The following is an 18,896-nucleotide window of genomic DNA, read 5'->3' on the forward strand; positions in this document are numbered from 1 at the left end:
TTGCTCGTTTAGAAAAAGAACGAGAAAGCCTGATAGCAGAGCTGGCTGCAGTCAAAGAGGCTTTGAAAAATCATGGCATTTTAACCAATGTAAATGCCCCCACGACCAGCAATAATTCTGTTTTGGCTGCCGGGGTCGCCGAATCCCCCGGTATGGCGTATGAGGAAGAGGCTGAAGTCGAACAGCTGTGGACTGAAGTCAAGAAAACGAAGAAGAAAGGTGCTAACCCAAAAGTACGCTATGTATTAAAGGATGTATCTAAAGAAACCAAGGGTCAACCAACTGCTACGATGGAGACCAACGAGAATACTAGTCAACCACCACCCCTGATGGAGACAAATGCTGAGGACAACCGTCACCCAACCCCCAAGAAGGCTGAAAAGTCAGCAAAAAATTCTGCTTCCACCCCAATAGTGCAAGCTAACCACAACGCAAACGGCAAATCCATGCCAGCAATCACCGTATATGAGGTGGGTTCCCATCAGATAAGCGGTATATTGAACCAGCACTTAAAAGAAGGTGAGTTTACAACAACCCTTGTTGGTAAGTCTATAGTAAACGTTAAGCCAAAAGGTCTTAACGTCTATAATACAGTCAGGCAGATTTTAACTGAGCGTGGGTATAGATTTCATACCCACACTCCCAAACATTTGAGGCCTCATATGCTCGTCATAGAAAAACTCTCCGATGACTATCCTAGAGAGGAAGTCATCGATTTCTTGGAGAGGAAATCGGGGTTAAATATTAAAGTTGTTGCTTTAGACAACATTTCATACCGACTTTGGACTCTCAGAGTAACTAAAGGCTCTGATATCTTGGGTCTGTACGCCCTAAAAAAGATTGGGAACGCCAATATTACGATCCGTAAGGATCATAAGCGTCCCATTATTCAATGTTTCAACTGCCAGCGGTTTGGCCACATAGCGCCAAACTGCCAAATGCCTTCCCGTTGTGTCAGGTGTCTTGAAAGTCACGAGTCTGACAATTGTGCAGTTCCGCCTAAAGGGCAGGAAACGTATATCGAATATGACGATCCGCTTTCAGGTGAGACTGTGAAAAAAGTAGCTAAGCCACCTTCTTGCATCAACTGCGAGAAGGTCGGCCACCCTGCCTGCGCACGTGATTGCCCACTCCGCATGGCAATTTTGTCTCGCAAGACCCAGCAGAAGGCCCAAACAAAGGCCAAGGCTGAAGCGCGTTCATCGCGACTTTCTAATATTCGATCTAGCATGTCATATGCTGCAACCTCTGGTGGACATACATACCCACAACCTCCTTCATACCCAGCTAGTGGCGCCCCTCGCCCTAGCTTAAATCAGTCCCCAAATGTAAATGCTGATAATACTTCTAGTATTATTCAGTACTTTGGTTCTGATTTCAACCAAAAATGTGAAAAGGCTAGGCAATTTGGTCCTATCTTTGAGCAGATAAGAAATCAATCGGGCATAGACGCCGCAATGTCTGCCTGGTTGCTCTTTATAGCTGGTAATGTTGGGCTATAAAGTAATCTTTATTAATGTAAACTCGTTAGTGTCTATTTCAAAAAGACACTTTCTTAAAATTCTTATCGAAGAGAGAAGGCCGGATATAATCCTAATTGCTGAGCACAGGCTCAACCCTTCTCACAATTTTAATTTAGAGGGATACAAAATCTTCCTTCAATATCGAAATGGGCAACGCGCTGGCGGTACAGCCGTTGCTATTAAAGAAGGTATACGTTGTGAACGTATACCTATCTCTACTGGTATCATTGAATCCTGTGCGGCGAGGGTATGGAGAGACGATGGCTCCTCTATAGCTTTCGTCTCTTTGTACCTTCGTCCGCAGGATAATCTTTTGGCTCAAGACATGACAGAAGTCATGAATCTTTATAATGGTGGGGAAGTACTAGTCGGTGCAGACCTAAACGCAAAACATGACTCGTGGGGCGGAACCACGAGGAATACAAGTGGGAGAGTATTGGACAGGCTATTATTTGACTGTCCAGACTTTTCAGTCATAGGGTCGGACATACCATCTAGGCCTAATGATGCGTCCGGCTCATACTTAGACATATTTCTTCGTACGCCAGGACTCCCACTGGTTGGTGGTGGAAATATGTCAATGGCTTTTGACTTTGAATCGGATCATAGGGCGATCCAGATTCAAATTGATGTAGGAAATATTACAAGACAAGAAGTTCAGAGTTATCTGAACTTTAATCGTACAAAAGTGGGACGTTTCAGGAGGGAACTGAGACGTGGTCTGGATGAGTGTCTATTGCCCTCAGATAGGAATGTCACTGTCGAGGAAATAGACACTTGTGCAGACAATTTAGGAGAAGTTTTTCGTCACGCTATTGAGCAATCGGTGCCGAAACAAAGAGTTAGGGACCAGGTTCTGGGGGATCTCCCTATGAGAATTCGCTGTTTCATCCGCGAGCGTCGCAGGCTATGCCGCACGCTTCGTAGATCTGGTGATCCAGACAGATATCCAGCTCTTAGAGCTGATATCCGAAATCTGGATCACATCATTGAGGACTCCATTCGAATATTCGAAAGGGATAGACTCAAAACGTATCTTGGGAGTATACGTGTAGATGGGAAGACTTTTGGCAAAGTCAAAAGGGCAGCTGGCTTGGCAGTCAAAGATCCCATTGACCAGCTTGTTAACGGTGATGGAGCCATTATCACCGATGATGGTCTTAAGGCAGAAACCATAGCAGACCATGTGCAGGGAGTGTTTCGGCCCATTGGTGGGTCGGCCAGCGGCTTCTCTGGTGGTCCGATCGATCGGATCCCAGGGGAGTTCGGTTCCTTCCGCAGCTCAGTTAGTCGGGCTGTTGAGGGGACCGATGACCGGTCCCCAATGGTGGAATTCTCCGGCACGTTCTCTGCAGATGGATCTGTAATTGACGATGCCACTCGCTGGAACGAGGGCGGCTTCATACGTCCCAGGAATGTGGGCGAGGCTTTAGCTCGCAGACCAGCACGAAAATCGTGTGGTCTAGATAAAATACCCGATGCTGCCTTAAAGAAGGCAGGCGAGGTAATTTTTGGTTTTCTGACGGTTTTATTTAATCACTGCCTAAACCTTGGGTACTTTCCCAAAGCATGGAAAGAAGCCATGCTGGTTCCCATCTACAAAAGGGGTTCACCACCAGAGCAATGTGGTAGCTACAGGCCGATATCCCTGCTATCGGCTTTCGGTAAACTCTACGAGCACTTTATTCTGGAAAGATTAAAGAAACTCGTAGAGGACAAACGTGTACTAAAGGACAACCAGTTTGGGTTCAGGGCAGGCCTATCGACTGCCCATGCCCTTACTGCGTTTTCGTCCTACGTTGTTGATGGGCTGAACAAGAGACAAGGCACTATTGCTCTCAGTCTTGACTTCTCCAAAGCCTTCGACACTGTCTGGCATGATGGGTTGTTGGCCAAGATGGTGCGCTTTGGTCTCGATCACCAAACGTGCAGACTGGTAAAGAGTTTTCTCACTGGGAGATCCTTTAAAGTCAAAGTTGGAGAACGACTCTCAAGTCGTAGATCCATCTTGGCTGGGGTACCCCAGGGCTCTTTACTAGGACCCATGTTATACAACATATACGTCAGCGACATGCCACAGCCTCCTCCGGAAGGCCTTGTGCTGTCATATGCTGACGATGTGTTGGTGGCTATGACGGGCCAACTGGCCCGCCATGCCGAAGCCAAAATAAACGACTACCTTGCAGTCCTCGATCGGTATTTCACCTGTTGGGGCCTCAAGCTTAATGGCGAAAAATGTACGGCTGTTATGTTCACTGGGAAAACTCAACACGTACTTCCCAGTTATAGAACATACCGCCCTGTTGTACAAATTGGGCTCAATATTGTGGAAATAAAGGACAGGATGAAATACCTGGGGGTCGTATTTCACAAGAGGTTTGACTTCAACAGGCACATCGACTATATCCTGGCCAGAGCGAAAAAAGTGTTCTTCAGCTACCAGGGGCTGCTGAAAATGAGGGGTGGACTATCCTCTGATGTTAAACTCCTAATATATAGGCAAATTATTAGACCCATCATTTCCTATGCCTTTCCTGTCTGGTTTGACATATCGTCACACCAGATGGAGAGGCTTAGGAAATGGGAGCGGAGAGTACTTGCCTCATGTCTCGGCATGAGGGGAATTATTTACGGCGATAATGGTACTATTAGACGTCACTCTAATAGGGCCATATATGACAGAGCAGAGGGTGACAGAATTGACAGGGTCCTTGTGTCGGGGGCCCTTGAATTTCTGCAAAAATGTAATATGACTGACAACGGGGTTGTTGAAAACGCCTTAAATTGTCACCTAGATATCAACGGATTAAATGAGTGCCGTCACCTGCCTCCAGGTGCATTGCTGTGCTTACTTAATGAGGGATTGTTGTTTGTGGATGGTGAACTTCTTTTCTACCATAGAAGATATAATTCCTTAAATGTAAATAGCATTGTGTATAATAACGCACAATAATTTTTCATGTAAATATATTGTAAATAGTAGTTGTAGTTCCTAGTTTAAGACTTAGTTTTAGTTTTTAGTTTTTAAGTACTTGTAAATGTTAATATGGCCCTTTTTTCTTGGATTTTTTTTTGGGGCATAAATTGAATTTTATTTTTATTATAATTTGTTAAATTGCTGCTAGTGGCATGACCACAGCTAATATGTATATATGGAGTAGGTAGCGAAGTAGCTACGGGATTTCTTTAAAATAGTACAGTAAGTAAGCCATTCTGTTAGCATGTAAGATTTCTATCCAAATAAATATGGCCTTTGGCAAAATTGAAATTGAATTGGTATTACCAAGCCAGCTATTAGACGTTTGGCTCGCCGTGGTGGTGTAAAGCGTATCTCTGGCCTCATCTACGAAGAAACCCGTGGTGTTCTGAAGGTGTTTTTGGAAAACGTTATTCGTGACGCCGTTACATACACCGAACATGCTAAGCGTAAAACCGTCACTGCTATGGATGTCGTCTATGCTTTGAAGAGACAAGGTCGTACTTTGTACGGTTTCGGCGGTTAAATATTTTCTTGACGCTATTTGGAGAATTTTTCTTTTACAACAAAACAATCGGTCCTTTTCAGGACCACAAAAAATATTTAAAAAGAGATATTTTCTTGTTGAAAATTACAAAAACATAAAAAAATTAATAAAATATATCAAAAATAAAACTACTTACCTTAATATATGAAAAATAAAACTAACCATAAAATATTTTCTTTCATATTACTTTTTTCAGTGCATTTTATTTTTTCTTTCATTTTCCACATTTCATATTTTTTTTTTTCAAATAATATTCCCTTTTGTCTTCAAAAATAAATGCCTTCGGCAACTCTGCTCATTTAATTTTATTTTCATAAATTTGTTTCCATCGTCAAATAATTTTCCATTTTTTTTCCTTCAAAAATGTTAGCCGTCGGCAACTCTGATCATTACCTTTTTTCTTAACATTTTTTCTTCTTCTTCTTCTTTTTTTTGCCTTCAAAAATGTTTACCGTCGGCAACTCTGATCATTCCTTTTTCGTAATACACAAAAATGTTCCTTTATTTCCACTAATACATGTTCTACCGGCAACTCTCGTTGTTAGGGTAGCTGCTTGCTTGCTTGATAATACGACGATGTGTGTATACGCTAGCGTCGGTCGGTGTGTGCGTGTGTTTGTTCATATAACTAACGCACATCAATGCTATGCCAAGCCAACAATATCTTTTTGACTGCGATGTTATGTACTTATTTTTTCCTTCAAGTAAAAATTTTTGTTATTTTGTGATGAAATTATTAAAAATTGTTATTAAATTTTTTAAATTAAAATGAAAATTACCTTTTTTAAAAAAATTTTCATTAAATTAGTTTGAATTTTGTTAATATTTACTGCGATTTTTCTTAAAATTATATTTAAAAAATTTTTATAGCATCTCTTTTTTCAAAAATTTGCTCATGAAAAAATTCTTCTTCTTATGTTTCATGATTTCATATAAAAATATTTTATCTTTTACTTAATCCTCCAAAAAATCACATAATTTTCTAAATTTCTCCCACTTTATGTTGAAATTATTGAAAAATTCTTCTTCTTCTTCTTACATTTCATGAACTCGCATAGAAAAATTTTATCTTTTACTTATTTATTCAAAAATCACATAATCCTCCAAAAAATCACATAATTTTCTAAATTTCTCTCACTTTATGTTGAAATTATTGAGAATTTTCTTCTTCTTCTCCTTATGTTTCCCTAAAAAAATATTTTTTTCTTAAATGTCCAAAAAATCACATAATTTTCTAAATTTCTCTCACTTAATGTTGAAATTATTGAAAATTTTCTTCTTCTTCTTGTTTCACTAAATCACATTTCCTTAAATTACCAAAAAAAATCACATAATTTTCTAAATTTCTTTTACTTTATGTTGAAATTATTAAAAAAGTTCTTCTTCTTCTTCCTATGTTTCACTAAAAATATTTTATTTTTTCTCTCAAACGTCCCAAAAATCACATAAATTCTTTTACTTTATGTTGAAATCATTGAAAATTTTCTTCTTCTTCTTCTTCTTCTTCTTCTTCTTCTTATTTTTCACTAAAAATAATTTATTTCTTTCTTAAATGTCCACAAAAATCACATATTTTTCTTCTATTTTATGTATTTTGGTTATTTTCTAACAATGATCCTCAATTTATTTCCACAACTCTACTTTTTTCCCTTTGAAAATAAAAATTTTTCCGTGCGCACTTCATGTTGTCATCACTCTATTACTAACTCTATGCTCTGACAACATCACCAAAATCGCACATTTCTGCATTTTTTCCTTTCCAAATACAGTTACTTTTTTCTCCTCAAAATTCGCGGCGGCAGAAGTCTTTTTCCCAATAATTTACTACTCTAACAACCACAACAACAACATTAACAACGGCCATCATCATCGTCAACGTAAGTAAAGGCATTTGGTTATTCTAACTAACAAACACACAACACCACACACACACATTCATAACAGACATCGTCAACTTACGATGAACGAACATTGGCGGGAACATCGATTAAGGAATATTGGCGCGAACATCATCGATGAGACGAATGATCTCTTTTTCGCTCTCTCTCTTTCTCTGTCTCTCTATCTGTCTCGCTATTTCTGTGAAAAACTAAAGCGACATAAAACAAACACAATTCTGCTGAGGGGGGTAGAAATGAAAAACAGTTACAACAAACGAACATATTTTCTAAGGAAATATGAAAGAAAAAATGTCATTTGCAAAATAATCAAGGGTTGTCGCCGATTAAGAAAAATATCATTTTTTGGGAATTTTTATTTTTTCCCTATAAAATGTAAATATTAAAATTTTGGTCATTTTTATTCTTTTCCTATAAAATGTAAATAATGAAAATTAATAGTTTGAATAGATTTTTTCTCTTTTTAAATATATTTTGTCGTCCTGAAAAGGACGGATTGGTTGAATTTTGTATGGATTTTTCTTCTTCTTATACGATGGTCTGTATTTTTTCCATAATACCTTTCGAGATAATTTAGGCTTTCTTTTCGGTCTTCTTGGGCAAGAGAACAGCTTGGATGTTTGGCAATACACCACCTTGAGCAATAGTGACGCCGGACAGCAATTTGTTCAATTCTTCGTCGTTGCGGATGGCCAATTGCAAGTGACGGGGAATGATACGAGTCTTCTTGTTGTCACGGGCAGCATTACCAGCCAATTCCAAAACTTCAGCAGCCAAATATTCCATGACGGCGGCTAAATATACTGGAGCACCGGCACCAACACGTTCAGCATAGTTGCCTTTGCGCAACAAACGATGAATACGACCGACGGGGAATTGAAGACCAGCACGATTTGAACGGGACTTTGCCTTTCCCTTAACTTTGCCACCTTTACCACGACCAGACATTTTCACTTAATATTTTTTTGAACACTTCACTTAGCACTGAAAAAACACAGAATGATGCCGTTACTCACTTGAACCCCTAGTATTTATACTTTTCTCTCGCTCATTTAATACACACACATCGAAAACTGGGGTTGTTTGGCCACTATTCCACACAGCAACTGCGACTACCTGAAACATTTGAGCACATAATGCTTGAAATATTCTGTTTGGGTACTGGGTTTTTATCATTTGTGAACAGTGTTAAAAGTGTTTGTGTGATTAAAAAAATTAAAAGTGAAAAATGCCTCCAAAAACCAGTGGTAAAGCAGCAAAGAAGGCCGGCAAAGCCCAAAAGAACATCACCAAGGGCGATAAATCGAAGAGACGTACCAAGCGTAAGGAGAGTTACGCTATCTACATTTACAAAGTGTTGAAGCAAGTCCATCCTGATACTGGTATTTCGTCAAAGGCCATGAGCATCATGAACAGTTTCGTGAATGACATCTTCGAACGTATTGCCGCCGAAGCCTCTCGTTTGGCCCACTACAACAAGCGCTCTACCATCACCAGTCGGGAAATCCAAACTGCTGTCCGTCTATTGTTGCCCGGTGAATTGGCTAAGCACGCTGTCTCTGAAGGTACCAAGGCTGTTACTAAATACACCAGCTCCAAGTAAATGCCTTGATTTTTCATCAATTCGTCGAAATTCTACCATAAAAGGCCCTTTTCAGGGCCACAAAAAACATTTTAAAAGAGATCAAATTTTTGTCGAAACACTTATTTTCCATTATTTACATTTTTTAATAAAGAAACTTACCAAAATAATTTTAAAATTCCTCAAATTCTAGCAAAAATAATATTTTCCCATGTATTTACTAAATGACGCCGTCAATTCTTGTTTTGCCGTGGTTCATATTGCTTTTTTGCTTGCTTGGCTACTCTATGTGTGTACAACAACACGCCATCCACTGTATGGGTATGTGTGTGTGTGCTTGTGCGATGTTACTTTGTATTGCCGTCGGCAGTCACCACCAATATCGAAAATGTATAAACGAACAACAAGCATGTATAAGCATTTTGCCTGTAACACTTCACTACGCCAATGCCAAATATGAAGCGCGAACATTTTTAAGGGGAAATTTTTGGTGGTGGCGCAAAAATTAACGGGACTTCTTTCAATGGAAAAAATAGAATTAGGGGAAAATAGAAAGAGAAATAAAATAGAGTTGCAACATAACTTCATTAGAATAGAAAAACATTCCTGATTAAAATAATCTCCTTTTACCCAGCAAACAATTTTTGCAAAGAGAAAAAATTATCATTTTTGAATATTAAATGGAAAATTCCTAAAATATGAAATTAGATGAAAATGACCATAATTAGACAAACAAAAATTAGTCACATTTATTTTATGACCCGGACTAAAATTTTAATCCGTTTGTGGTGTTATTTTGTGGAATGCCCATAATAAAACAGGCTCAATGTTAATTACCTAATAGGAAAAGTAATTAGTGAGGGTAATATTTTTCCTAAAATCAGACACGTGTGTATTTTTCTTATTTATTTAGGTAATAAAACAATAAATAGTAGTAATAATAAATAGTTTGAAGTAAAGATTTTCTCTTTTTGAATTTAATTTGTAGCCCTGAAAAGGGCTGTTAGATATTATGCTTTCGAATATCGAAAAATGTTGTCAACAAGTAATCTTTCTGGGAAAAATTACTTCTTGGCGGCGGCTTTCTTGGCAGCTGGCTTCTTTGGTGCGGCGGCTTTTTTGGGTTTAGCAGCTGCTGTTTTTGCCTTGGGTGCCTTTGGTTTGGTGGCAGATGCTTTAGCGGCGGTTTTTGCTGGTTTAGCCTTAACTGTACCGGTTTTCTTGGCAGCCTTAGCCTTTGTTTTGTCAGCCTTCTTCTTCTCAGCGGTCTTTTTGGCGGCAGATGGCTTCTTGGCAGCGGTTTTCTTTTCACCGGCGGCCTTTTTAGGGGCAGCCTTCTTCTTCTTCTCAGCAGCTGGGGCCTTCTTCTTCTTTTCAGCAGTCTTTGCTTTGGGTTCCTTGGAAGCCGAGGCGGACAATTTGAATGAACCAGAAGCACCCTTACCTTTAGTTTGGATCAATTTTCCACTGGCAACAGCGCTCTTCAAATATTTCTTGATGAAAGGAGCCAATTTTTGGGCATCAACCTTGTAGGTGCTGGCCAAATATTTCTTGATGGCGGGCAATGATGAACCACCACGTTCCTTCAATGTTTTGATGGCGGCGTCAACCATTTGTTGGGTTGGTGGATGAGTAGGGGCAGCTGATGGTTTCTTTGCTTTGGCTGCGGCCTTCTTTGGTGCCTTTTTCTCAACAGCGGCAACTGGGGAGGCGGTGGCTTCAACAACGGCGGCGTCAGACATGATTATTCACTTTTATGTTTATATTTCACTGTAACACAAATACACTCACAAATTTATGTGTACTATTAAATTGTTATTGGCAATTTTTAAAAATGGTAGGTACATTGAAAAGATGAGAAGTGCATAGTAGTCAATAGCTATATTTTTCGAAATATTGTGTGGAAGCGTGTTTAATTTTTTACAAAAGTTTTCGTAGAAATTTAATTTTTCTGAAGAATCTTTGAATATTTTTATAAAAGATATTTTACACATTTCTTGTATAGATATCAGGCCATATTTTAACGAAAATTTGGTGTAATTTCCTTTATCCGTTTAAAAGTTATAAGCGTTTAACTTCACAGATTGTAAAAATGTAATCACAAATTTGTAACTAAATTTGAAAAAATTATGAATTTTTTCAAAAATATTTTTCCAAATTCTGTTTGAGAATAAAGCCTGATATGTTTACTTTAGGATAAAATTAAAATATTAACAAATTTCACATTTTCACTGTGAAAAAAATTCAAAATCTTTATGTGGTCCAAGACGGCAGAAATCCTCTTGTTGGCATATTTTCAATGAAGAAAAGTTTTTCTTCAAAGAAATTTAAAAGCTCAAATCTAATTAAGTTTTATAAAAATTTCTTAAAAAACATTTCAGAATCTGTATATTTACACCAAATTATAACATTATTCATAAAAAGTAGTTATTTCTTTGGAAAAGTTAAAAAAATCTTCCCATTACCGTATACCACCTATGGACAAACATTCACTGTCAAAGGTAATATTTTTGAAAATTGAAATATTTTTGCTAAATTATATGAAAATCGCTCAAAAATTACTTTTTAATAAAATATGAGGGCATTTTCGTTAAAATTTAGTAAAAATTTCATCAATTTTTACAAAAAATATTCTCCAAAAATAATTCTTCCTTTGCTAGTACATATCAAGGAAAAAACCATATAGAATTACTGAAGTTTTTCGCACGTACTTTTTTCAAGATTTCGTTAAAAATTTGGATATTTTTTGCAAAAATGTATATAATAAAATAAATAAATCCCTTTTCTATGACAATTTTGTAAAAATAATACAAGATTTAAACAATTTTCTTAAAAGAAATTTTTTTTCTAAAATGCAGTATTACGCCTTTCAAATGGCCAAGAAATATTCGCCATCTCTATGTGATAAAATTTTTGATTAATATTTTCAAAAAAATTATAATTTTACAAAATTATCCTAAAATTTTACTAAATTAAAAAATATATATTGCTGAAAAGAAAAAAATTGCATATTTCATTCATCATTATCTGAAAAGAAAAATAAAACAAAACAGAGAGCATTTGCCGCCAAAAAATTTCAACCATATTGAGTGAGAAATAATGAGAGCATTATTGCAGAGAACATTTCGCGCCAAATTTAGTGAACATATGCCTTGTGGACATTAGTATACACACAAAAACAAGTTCAATAGAACAAATATTTGTTATGAAGAAAATAAGAAGAAGAAAAAACATTGTCTTTAAAGAAGAAATTAATATGGACGGACGGCGTCAAAAAGACCAATAGAAAAGAAAGAAGAAGAATAAATGTATACTTTAATAGGAAAATATTACTGACGCCATCAAAAATACACATAGAAAAGGAAGAAGAAGAAGAACACAAATGTGCATTTCAATGGGAAAATTTTACTGACGCCGTCAAAAATGACATATAGAAGGAAATTTCAATAAGTTTGTTCAAGAAGAAGAATAAAATGTCTTTTTAGGGAAAAATTATAACATAATTTTTGTTTTTTGTGTCAAGAAGAAGAACAAAATATTTAATTGAATAATTTTACTGACGCCGTCAAAAATTTCCTATAGAAGCAAATTTCAATACTTTTTTAAGAAGCAGAAATGTGTCTTTGAAAGGGAAAATTGTAATATTATATTTTTTTCAAGAAGAAGAATAAAATGTGTCTTCTAATGGGAAATTTTTACTGACGCCGTCAAATATGACTCATACAAGAAAATTTTAAAATATTCCTAAAATCAGCCTCAAAAATGAAATAAACACAAAGAAAAATATTTATTTATTTAAAATGTTAAAAATGATAAATAGTTTGATGAAAAAATAATCTCTTTTTTATAAATATTTTGTGGTCCTGAAAAGGACCGATTGTTTTGTTGTAAAAAATATGTTTTTAAAACGTCAAGAATTTAAGCACGTTCTCCACGGATACGTCTGGCCAATTGAATATCTTTAGGCATGATGGTGACACGCTTAGCATGGATGGCGCACAAGTTAGTATCTTCGAAAAGACCAACCAAGTATGCTTCACTGGCTTCTTGCAAGGCCATAACAGCAGAGCTCTGGAAACGCAAATCAGTTTTGAAATCTTGAGCAATTTCACGAACCAAACGTTGGAAGGGCAATTTGCGGATCAACAATTCAGTACTCTTCTGGTAACGACGGATTTCACGCAAGGCAACAGTACCAGGACGGAAACGATGAGGCTTCTTGACGCCGCCGGTGGCTGGGGCACTCTTACGAGCAGCTTTAGTGGCCAATTGCTTACGAGGAGCCTTTCCACCAGTTGATTTACGGGCAGTTTGCTTAGTACGAGCCATTTTTCACTTTAGTTTTTTCACTTCACTTAGGTATGCACACAAACACTGTTAACACTGTAATAACTGTGCCATCCATCCATATAGCGGTATTTATAGAAAATTTCGAAGAGGCGGCTATGATTAGGGGTGGGTAAACCAGTAAAGACAGCTGTGCGCGCCCAAAATGTGTACTAACACATACACAAATACATGTGTATTCCATTAAGACTCTTGGTTAGTCAAACAGGCCAATTTTTGTATAAATAGAAGCCGCCAGCCTTCGAAAAAACATTCGTTCTTGTGCTTTCGTGAAGTGTTAAGTGATTTTTAAAAAAGTGAAAAATGACTGGTCGTGGTAAAGGTGGCAAAGGCTTGGGAAAAGGTGGCGCTAAACGTCACCGTAAAGTGTTACGTGATAATATCCAAGGTATTACCAAGCCAGCTATTAGACGTTTGGCTCGCCGTGGTGGTGTAAAGCGTATCTCTGGCCTCATCTACGAAGAAACCCGTGGTGTTCTGAAGGTGTTTTTGGAAAACGTTATTCGTGACGCCGTTACATACACCGAACATGCTAAGCGTAAAACCGTCACTGCTATGGATGTCGTCTATGCTTTGAAGAGACAAGGTCGTACTTTGTACGGTTTCGGCGGTTAAATATTTTCTTGACGCTATTTGGAGAATTTTTCTTTTACAACAAAACAATCGGTCCTTTTCAGGACCACAAAAAATATTTAAAAAGAGATATTTTCTTGTTGAAAATTACAAAAACATAAAAAAATTAATAAAATATATCAAAAATAAAACTACTTACCTTAATATATGAAAAATAAAACTAACCATAAAATATTTTCTTTCATATTACTTTTTTCAGTGCATTTTATTTTTTCTTTCATTTTCCACATTTCATATTTTTTTTTTTCAAATAATATTCCCTTTTGTCTTCAAAAATAAATGCCTTCGGCAACTCTGCTCATTTAATTTTATTTTCATAAATTTGTTTCCATCGTCAAATAATTTTCCATTTTTTTCCTTCAAAAATGTTAGCCGTCGGCAACTCTGATCATTACCTTTTTTCTTAACATTTTTTCTTCTTCTTCTTCTTTTTTTTGCCTTCAAAAATGTTTACCGTCGGCAACTCTGATCATTCCTTTTTCGTAATACACAAAAATGTTCCTTTATTTCCACTAATACATGTTCTACCGGCAACTCTCGTTGTTAGGGTAGCTGCTTGCTTGCTTGATAATACGACGATGTGTGTATACGCTAGCGTCGGTCGGTGTGTGCGTGTGTTTGTTCATATAACTAACGCACATCAATGCTATGCCAAGCCAACAATATCTTTTTGACTGCGATGTTATGTACTTATTTTTTCCTTCAAGTAAAAATTTTTGTTATTTTGTGATGAAATTATTAAAAATTGTTATTAAATTTTTTAAATTAAAATGAAAATTACCTTTTTTAAAAAAATTTTCATTAAATTAGTTTGAATTTTGTTAATATTTACTGCGATTTTTCTTAAAATTATATTTAAAAAATTTTTATAGCATCTCTTTTTTCAAAAATTTGCTCATGAAAAAATTCTTCTTCTTATGTTTCATGATTTCATATAAAAATATTTTATCTTTTACTTAATCCTCCAAAAAATCACATAATTTTCTAAATTTCTCCCACTTTATGTTGAAATTATTGAAAAATTCTTCTTCTTCTTCTTACATTTCATGAACTCGCATAGAAAAATTTTATCTTTTACTTATTTATTCAAAAATCACATAATCCTCCAAAAAATCACATAATTTTCTAAATTTCTCTCACTTTATGTTGAAATTATTGAGAATTTTCTTCTTCTTCTCCTTATGTTTCCCTAAAAAAATATTTTTTTCTTAAATGTCCAAAAAATCACATAATTTTCTAAATTTCTCTCACTTAATGTTGAAATTATTGAAAATTTTCTTCTTCTTCTTGTTTCACTAAATCACATTTCCTTAAATTACCAAAAAAAATCACATAATTTTCTAAATTTCTTTTACTTTATGTTGAAATTATTAAAAAAGTTCTTCTTCTTCTTCCTATGTTTCACTAAAAATATTTTATTTTTTCTCTCAAACGTCCCAAAAATCACATAAATTCTTTTACTTTATGTTGAAATCATTGAAAATTTTCTTCTTCTTCTTCTTCTTCTTCTTCTTCTTCTTATTTTTCACTAAAAATAATTTATTTCTTTCTTAAATGTCCACAAAAATCACATATTTTTCTTCTATTTTATGTATTTTGGTTATTTTCTAACAATGATCCTCAATTTATTTCCACAACTCTACTTTTTTCCCTTTGAAAATAAAAATTTTTCCGTGCGCACTTCATGTTGTCATCACTCTATTACTAACTCTATGCTCTGACAACATCACCAAAATCGCACATTTCTGCATTTTTTCCTTTCCAAATACAGTTACTTTTTTCTCCTCAAAATTCGCGGCGGCAGAAGTCTTTTTCCCAATAATTTACTACTCTAACAACCACAACAACAACATTAACAACGGCCATCATCATCGTCAACGTAAGTAAAGGCATTTGGTTATTCTAACTAACAAACACACAACACCACACACACACATTCATAACAGACATCGTCAACTTACGATGAACGAACATTGGCGGGAACATCGATTAAGGAATATTGGCGCGAACATCATCGATGAGACGAATGATCTCTTTTTCGCTCTCTCTCTTTCTCTGTCTCTCTATCTGTCTCGCTATTTCTGTGAAAAACTAAAGCGACATAAAACAAACACAATTCTGCTGAGGGGGGTAGAAATGAAAAACAGTTACAACAAACGAACATATTTTCTAAGGAAATATGAAAGAAAAAATGTCATTTGCAAAATAATCAAGGGTTGTCGCCGATTAAGAAAAATATCATTTTTTGGGAATTTTTATTTTTTCCCTATAAAATGTAAATATTAAAATTTTGGTCATTTTTATTCTTTTCCTATAAAATGTAAATAATGAAAATTAATAGTTTGAATAGATTTTTTCTCTTTTTAAATATATTTTGTCGTCCTGAAAAGGACGGATTGGTTGAATTTTGTATGGATTTTTCTTCTTCTTATACGATGGTCTGTATTTTTTCCATAATACCTTTCGAGATAATTTAGGCTTTCTTTTCGGTCTTCTTGGGCAAGAGAACAGCTTGGATGTTTGGCAATACACCACCTTGAGCAATAGTGACGCCGGACAGCAATTTGTTCAATTCTTCGTCGTTGCGGATGGCCAATTGCAAGTGACGGGGAATGATACGAGTCTTCTTGTTGTCACGGGCAGCATTACCAGCCAATTCCAAAACTTCAGCAGCCAAATATTCCATGACGGCGGCTAAATATACTGGAGCACCGGCACCAACACGTTCAGCATAGTTGCCTTTGCGCAACAAACGATGAATACGACCGACGGGGAATTGAAGACCAGCACGATTTGAACGGGACTTTGCCTTTCCCTTAACTTTGCCACCTTTACCACGACCAGACATTTTCACTTAATATTTTTTTGAACACTTCACTTAGCACTGAAAAAACACAGAATGATGCCGTTACTCACTTGAACCCCTAGTATTTATACTTTTCTCTCGCTCATTTAATACACACACATCGAAAACTGGGGTTGTTTGGCCACTATTCCACACAGCAACTGCGACTACCTGAAACATTTGAGCACATAATGCTTGAAATATTCTGTTTGGGTACTGGGTTTTTATCATTTGTGAACAGTGTTAAAAGTGTTTGTGTGATTAAAAAAATTAAAAGTGAAAAATGCCTCCAAAAACCAGTGGTAAAGCAGCAAAGAAGGCCGGCAAAGCCCAAAAGAACATCACCAAGGGCGATAAATCGAAGAGACGTACCAAGCGTAAGGAGAGTTACGCTATCTACATTTACAAAGTGTTGAAGCAAGTCCATCCTGATACTGGTATTTCGTCAAAGGCCATGAGCATCATGAACAGTTTCGTGAATGACATCTTCGAACGTATTGCCGCCGAAGCCTCTCGTTTGGCCCACTACAACAAGCGCTCTACCATCACCAGTCGGGAAATCCAAACTGCTGTCCGTCTGTTGTTGCCCGGTGAATTGGCTAAGCACGCTGTCTCTGAAGGTACCAAGGCTGTTACTAAATACACCAGCTCCAAGTAAATGCCTTGATTTTTCATCAATTCGTCGAAATTCTACCATAAAAGGCCCTTTTCAGGGCCACAAAAAACATTTTAAAAGAGATCAAATTTTTGTCGAAACACTTATTTTCCATTATTTACATTTTTTAATAAAGAAACTTACCAAAATAATTTTAAAATTCCTCAAATTCTAGCAAAAATAATATTTTCCCATGTATTTACTAAATGACGCCGTCAATTCTTGTTTTGCCGTGGTTCATATTGCTTTTTTGCTTGCTTGGCTACTCTATGTGTGTACAACAACACGCCATCCACTGTATGGGTATGTGTGTGTGTGCTTGTGCGATGTTACTTTGTATTGCCGTCGGCAGTCACCACCAATATCGAAAATGTATAAACGAACAACAAGCATGTATAAGCATTTTGCCTGTAACACTTCACTACGCCAATGCCAAATATGAAGCGCGAACATTTTTAAGGGGAAATTTTTGGTGGTGGCGCAAAAATTAACGGGACTTCTTTCAATGGAAAAAATAGAATTAGGGGAAAATAGAAAGAGAAATAAAATAGAGTTGCAACATAACTTCATTAGAATAGAAAAACATTCCTGATTAAAATAATCTCCTTTTACCCAGCAAACAATTTTTGCAAAGAGAAAAAATTATCATTTTTGAATATTAAATGGAAAATTCCTAAAATATGAAATTAGATGAAAATGACCATAATTAGACAAACAAAAATTAGTCACATTTATTTTATGACCCGGACTAAAATTTTAATCCGTTTGTGGTGTTATTTTGTGGAATGCCCATAATAAAACAGGCTCAATGTTAATTACCTAATAGGAAAAGTAATTAGTGAGGGTAATATTTTTCCTAAAATCAGACACGTGTGTATTTTTCTTATTTATTTAGGTAATAAAACAATAAATAGTAGTAATAATAAATAGTTTGAAGTAAAGATTTTCTCTTTTTGAATTTAATTTGTAGCCCTGAAAAGGGCTGTTAGATATTATGCTTTCGAATATCGAAAAATGTTGTCAACAAGTAATCTTTCTGGGAAAAATTACTTCTTGGCGGCGGCTTTCTTGGCAGCTGGCTTCTTTGGTGCGGCGGCTTTTTTGGGTTTAGCAGCTGCTGTTTTTGCCTTGGGTGCCTTTGGTTTGGTGGCAGATGCTTTAGCGGCGGTTTTTGCTGGTTTAGCCTTAACTGTACCGGTTTTCTTGGCAGCCTTAGCCTTTGTTTTGTCAGCCTTCTTCTTCTCAGCGGTCTTTTTGGCGGCAGATGGCTTCTTGGCAGCGGTTTTCTTTTCACCGGCGGCCTTTTTAGGGGCAGCCTTCTTCTTCTTCTCAGCAGCTGGGGCCTTCTTCTTCTTTTCAGCAGTCTTTGCTTTGGGTTCCTTGGAAGCCGAGGCGGACAATTTGAATGAACCAGAAGCACCCTTACCTTTAGTTTGGATCAATTTTCCACTGGCAACAGCGCTCTTCAAATATTTCTTGATGAAAGGAGCCAATTTTTGGGCATCAACCTTGTAGGTGCTGGCCAAATATTTCTTGATGGCGGGCAATGATGAACCACCACGTTCCTTCAATGTTTTGATGGCGGCGTCAACCATTTGTTGGGTTGGTGGATGAGTAGGGGCAGCTGATGGTTTCTTTGCTTTGGCTGCGGCCTTCTTTGGTGCCTTTTTCTCAACAGCGGCAACTGGGGAGGCGGTGGCTTCAACAACGGCGGCGTCAGACATGATTATTCACTTTTATGTTTATATTTCACTGTAACACAAATACACTCACAAATTTATGTGTACTATTAAATTGTTATTGGCAATTTTTAAAAATGGTAGGTACATTGAAAAGATGAGAAGTGCATAGTAGTCAATAGCTATATTTTTCGAAATATTGTGTGGAAG

General features: G+C 36.4%; 8 protein-coding genes across 8 annotated transcripts; 3 read left to right on the forward strand and 5 right to left on the reverse strand.

Annotated features, from left to right (window-relative positions):
• Positions 1 to 7,518: 7,518 nt before the first annotated feature.
• LOC141388425 (histone H2A) lies at positions 7,519 to 7,893 on the reverse strand. Its single transcript, XM_073958337.1, has one exon. It carries the CDS (start codon positions 7,891 to 7,893, stop codon positions 7,519 to 7,521), a length of 375 nt encoding a protein of 124 aa, XP_073814438.1.
• On the forward strand, positions 7,679 to 8,548 carry LOC141388426 (histone H2B). The gene is made up of 2 exons (XM_073958338.1): positions 7,679 to 7,714; positions 8,168 to 8,548. Exon 2 carries the CDS (start codon positions 8,174 to 8,176, stop codon positions 8,546 to 8,548), a length of 375 nt encoding a protein of 124 aa, XP_073814439.1. The 5' UTR covers positions 7,679 to 7,714; positions 8,168 to 8,173.
• Positions 8,549 to 9,591: 1,043 nt separating this feature from the next.
• Positions 9,592 to 10,318, reverse strand: LOC141388500 (histone H1-like). The gene has a single exon (XM_073958413.1). The coding sequence runs from the start codon at positions 10,267 to 10,269 to the stop codon at positions 9,592 to 9,594; it is 678 nt and encodes a 225-aa protein (XP_073814514.1). The 5' UTR covers positions 10,270 to 10,318.
• Positions 10,319 to 12,445: 2,127 nt separating this feature from the next.
• On the reverse strand, positions 12,446 to 12,856 carry LOC141388422 (histone H3). Its single transcript, XM_073958334.1, has one exon. It carries the CDS (start codon positions 12,854 to 12,856, stop codon positions 12,446 to 12,448), a length of 411 nt encoding a protein of 136 aa, XP_073814435.1.
• Positions 12,857 to 13,177: 321 nt separating this feature from the next.
• Positions 13,178 to 13,489, forward strand: LOC141388477 (histone H4). Its single transcript, XM_073958389.1, has one exon. The coding sequence runs from the start codon at positions 13,178 to 13,180 to the stop codon at positions 13,487 to 13,489; it is 312 nt and encodes a 103-aa protein (XP_073814490.1).
• Positions 13,490 to 15,980: 2,491 nt separating this feature from the next.
• LOC141388427 (histone H2A) lies at positions 15,981 to 16,355 on the reverse strand. The gene has a single exon (XM_073958339.1). It carries the CDS (start codon positions 16,353 to 16,355, stop codon positions 15,981 to 15,983), a length of 375 nt encoding a protein of 124 aa, XP_073814440.1.
• A 274-nt stretch (positions 16,356 to 16,629) lies between these two features.
• On the forward strand, positions 16,630 to 17,010 carry LOC141388428 (histone H2B). Its single transcript, XM_073958340.1, has one exon. It carries the CDS (start codon positions 16,636 to 16,638, stop codon positions 17,008 to 17,010), a length of 375 nt encoding a protein of 124 aa, XP_073814441.1. The 5' UTR covers positions 16,630 to 16,635.
• Positions 17,011 to 18,053: 1,043 nt separating this feature from the next.
• LOC141388502 (histone H1-like) lies at positions 18,054 to 18,731 on the reverse strand. Its single transcript, XM_073958416.1, has one exon. It carries the CDS (start codon positions 18,729 to 18,731, stop codon positions 18,054 to 18,056), a length of 678 nt encoding a protein of 225 aa, XP_073814517.1.
• Between the last annotated feature and the right edge of the window lie 165 nt (positions 18,732 to 18,896).

This window comes from Musca autumnalis, unplaced genomic scaffold (assembly GCF_047663935.1).
Source record: "Musca autumnalis isolate F117 unplaced genomic scaffold, ASM4766393v1 scaffold_93, whole genome shotgun sequence".
Classification (NCBI taxonomy): Eukaryota; Metazoa; Arthropoda; class Insecta; order Diptera; family Muscidae; genus Musca; species Musca autumnalis.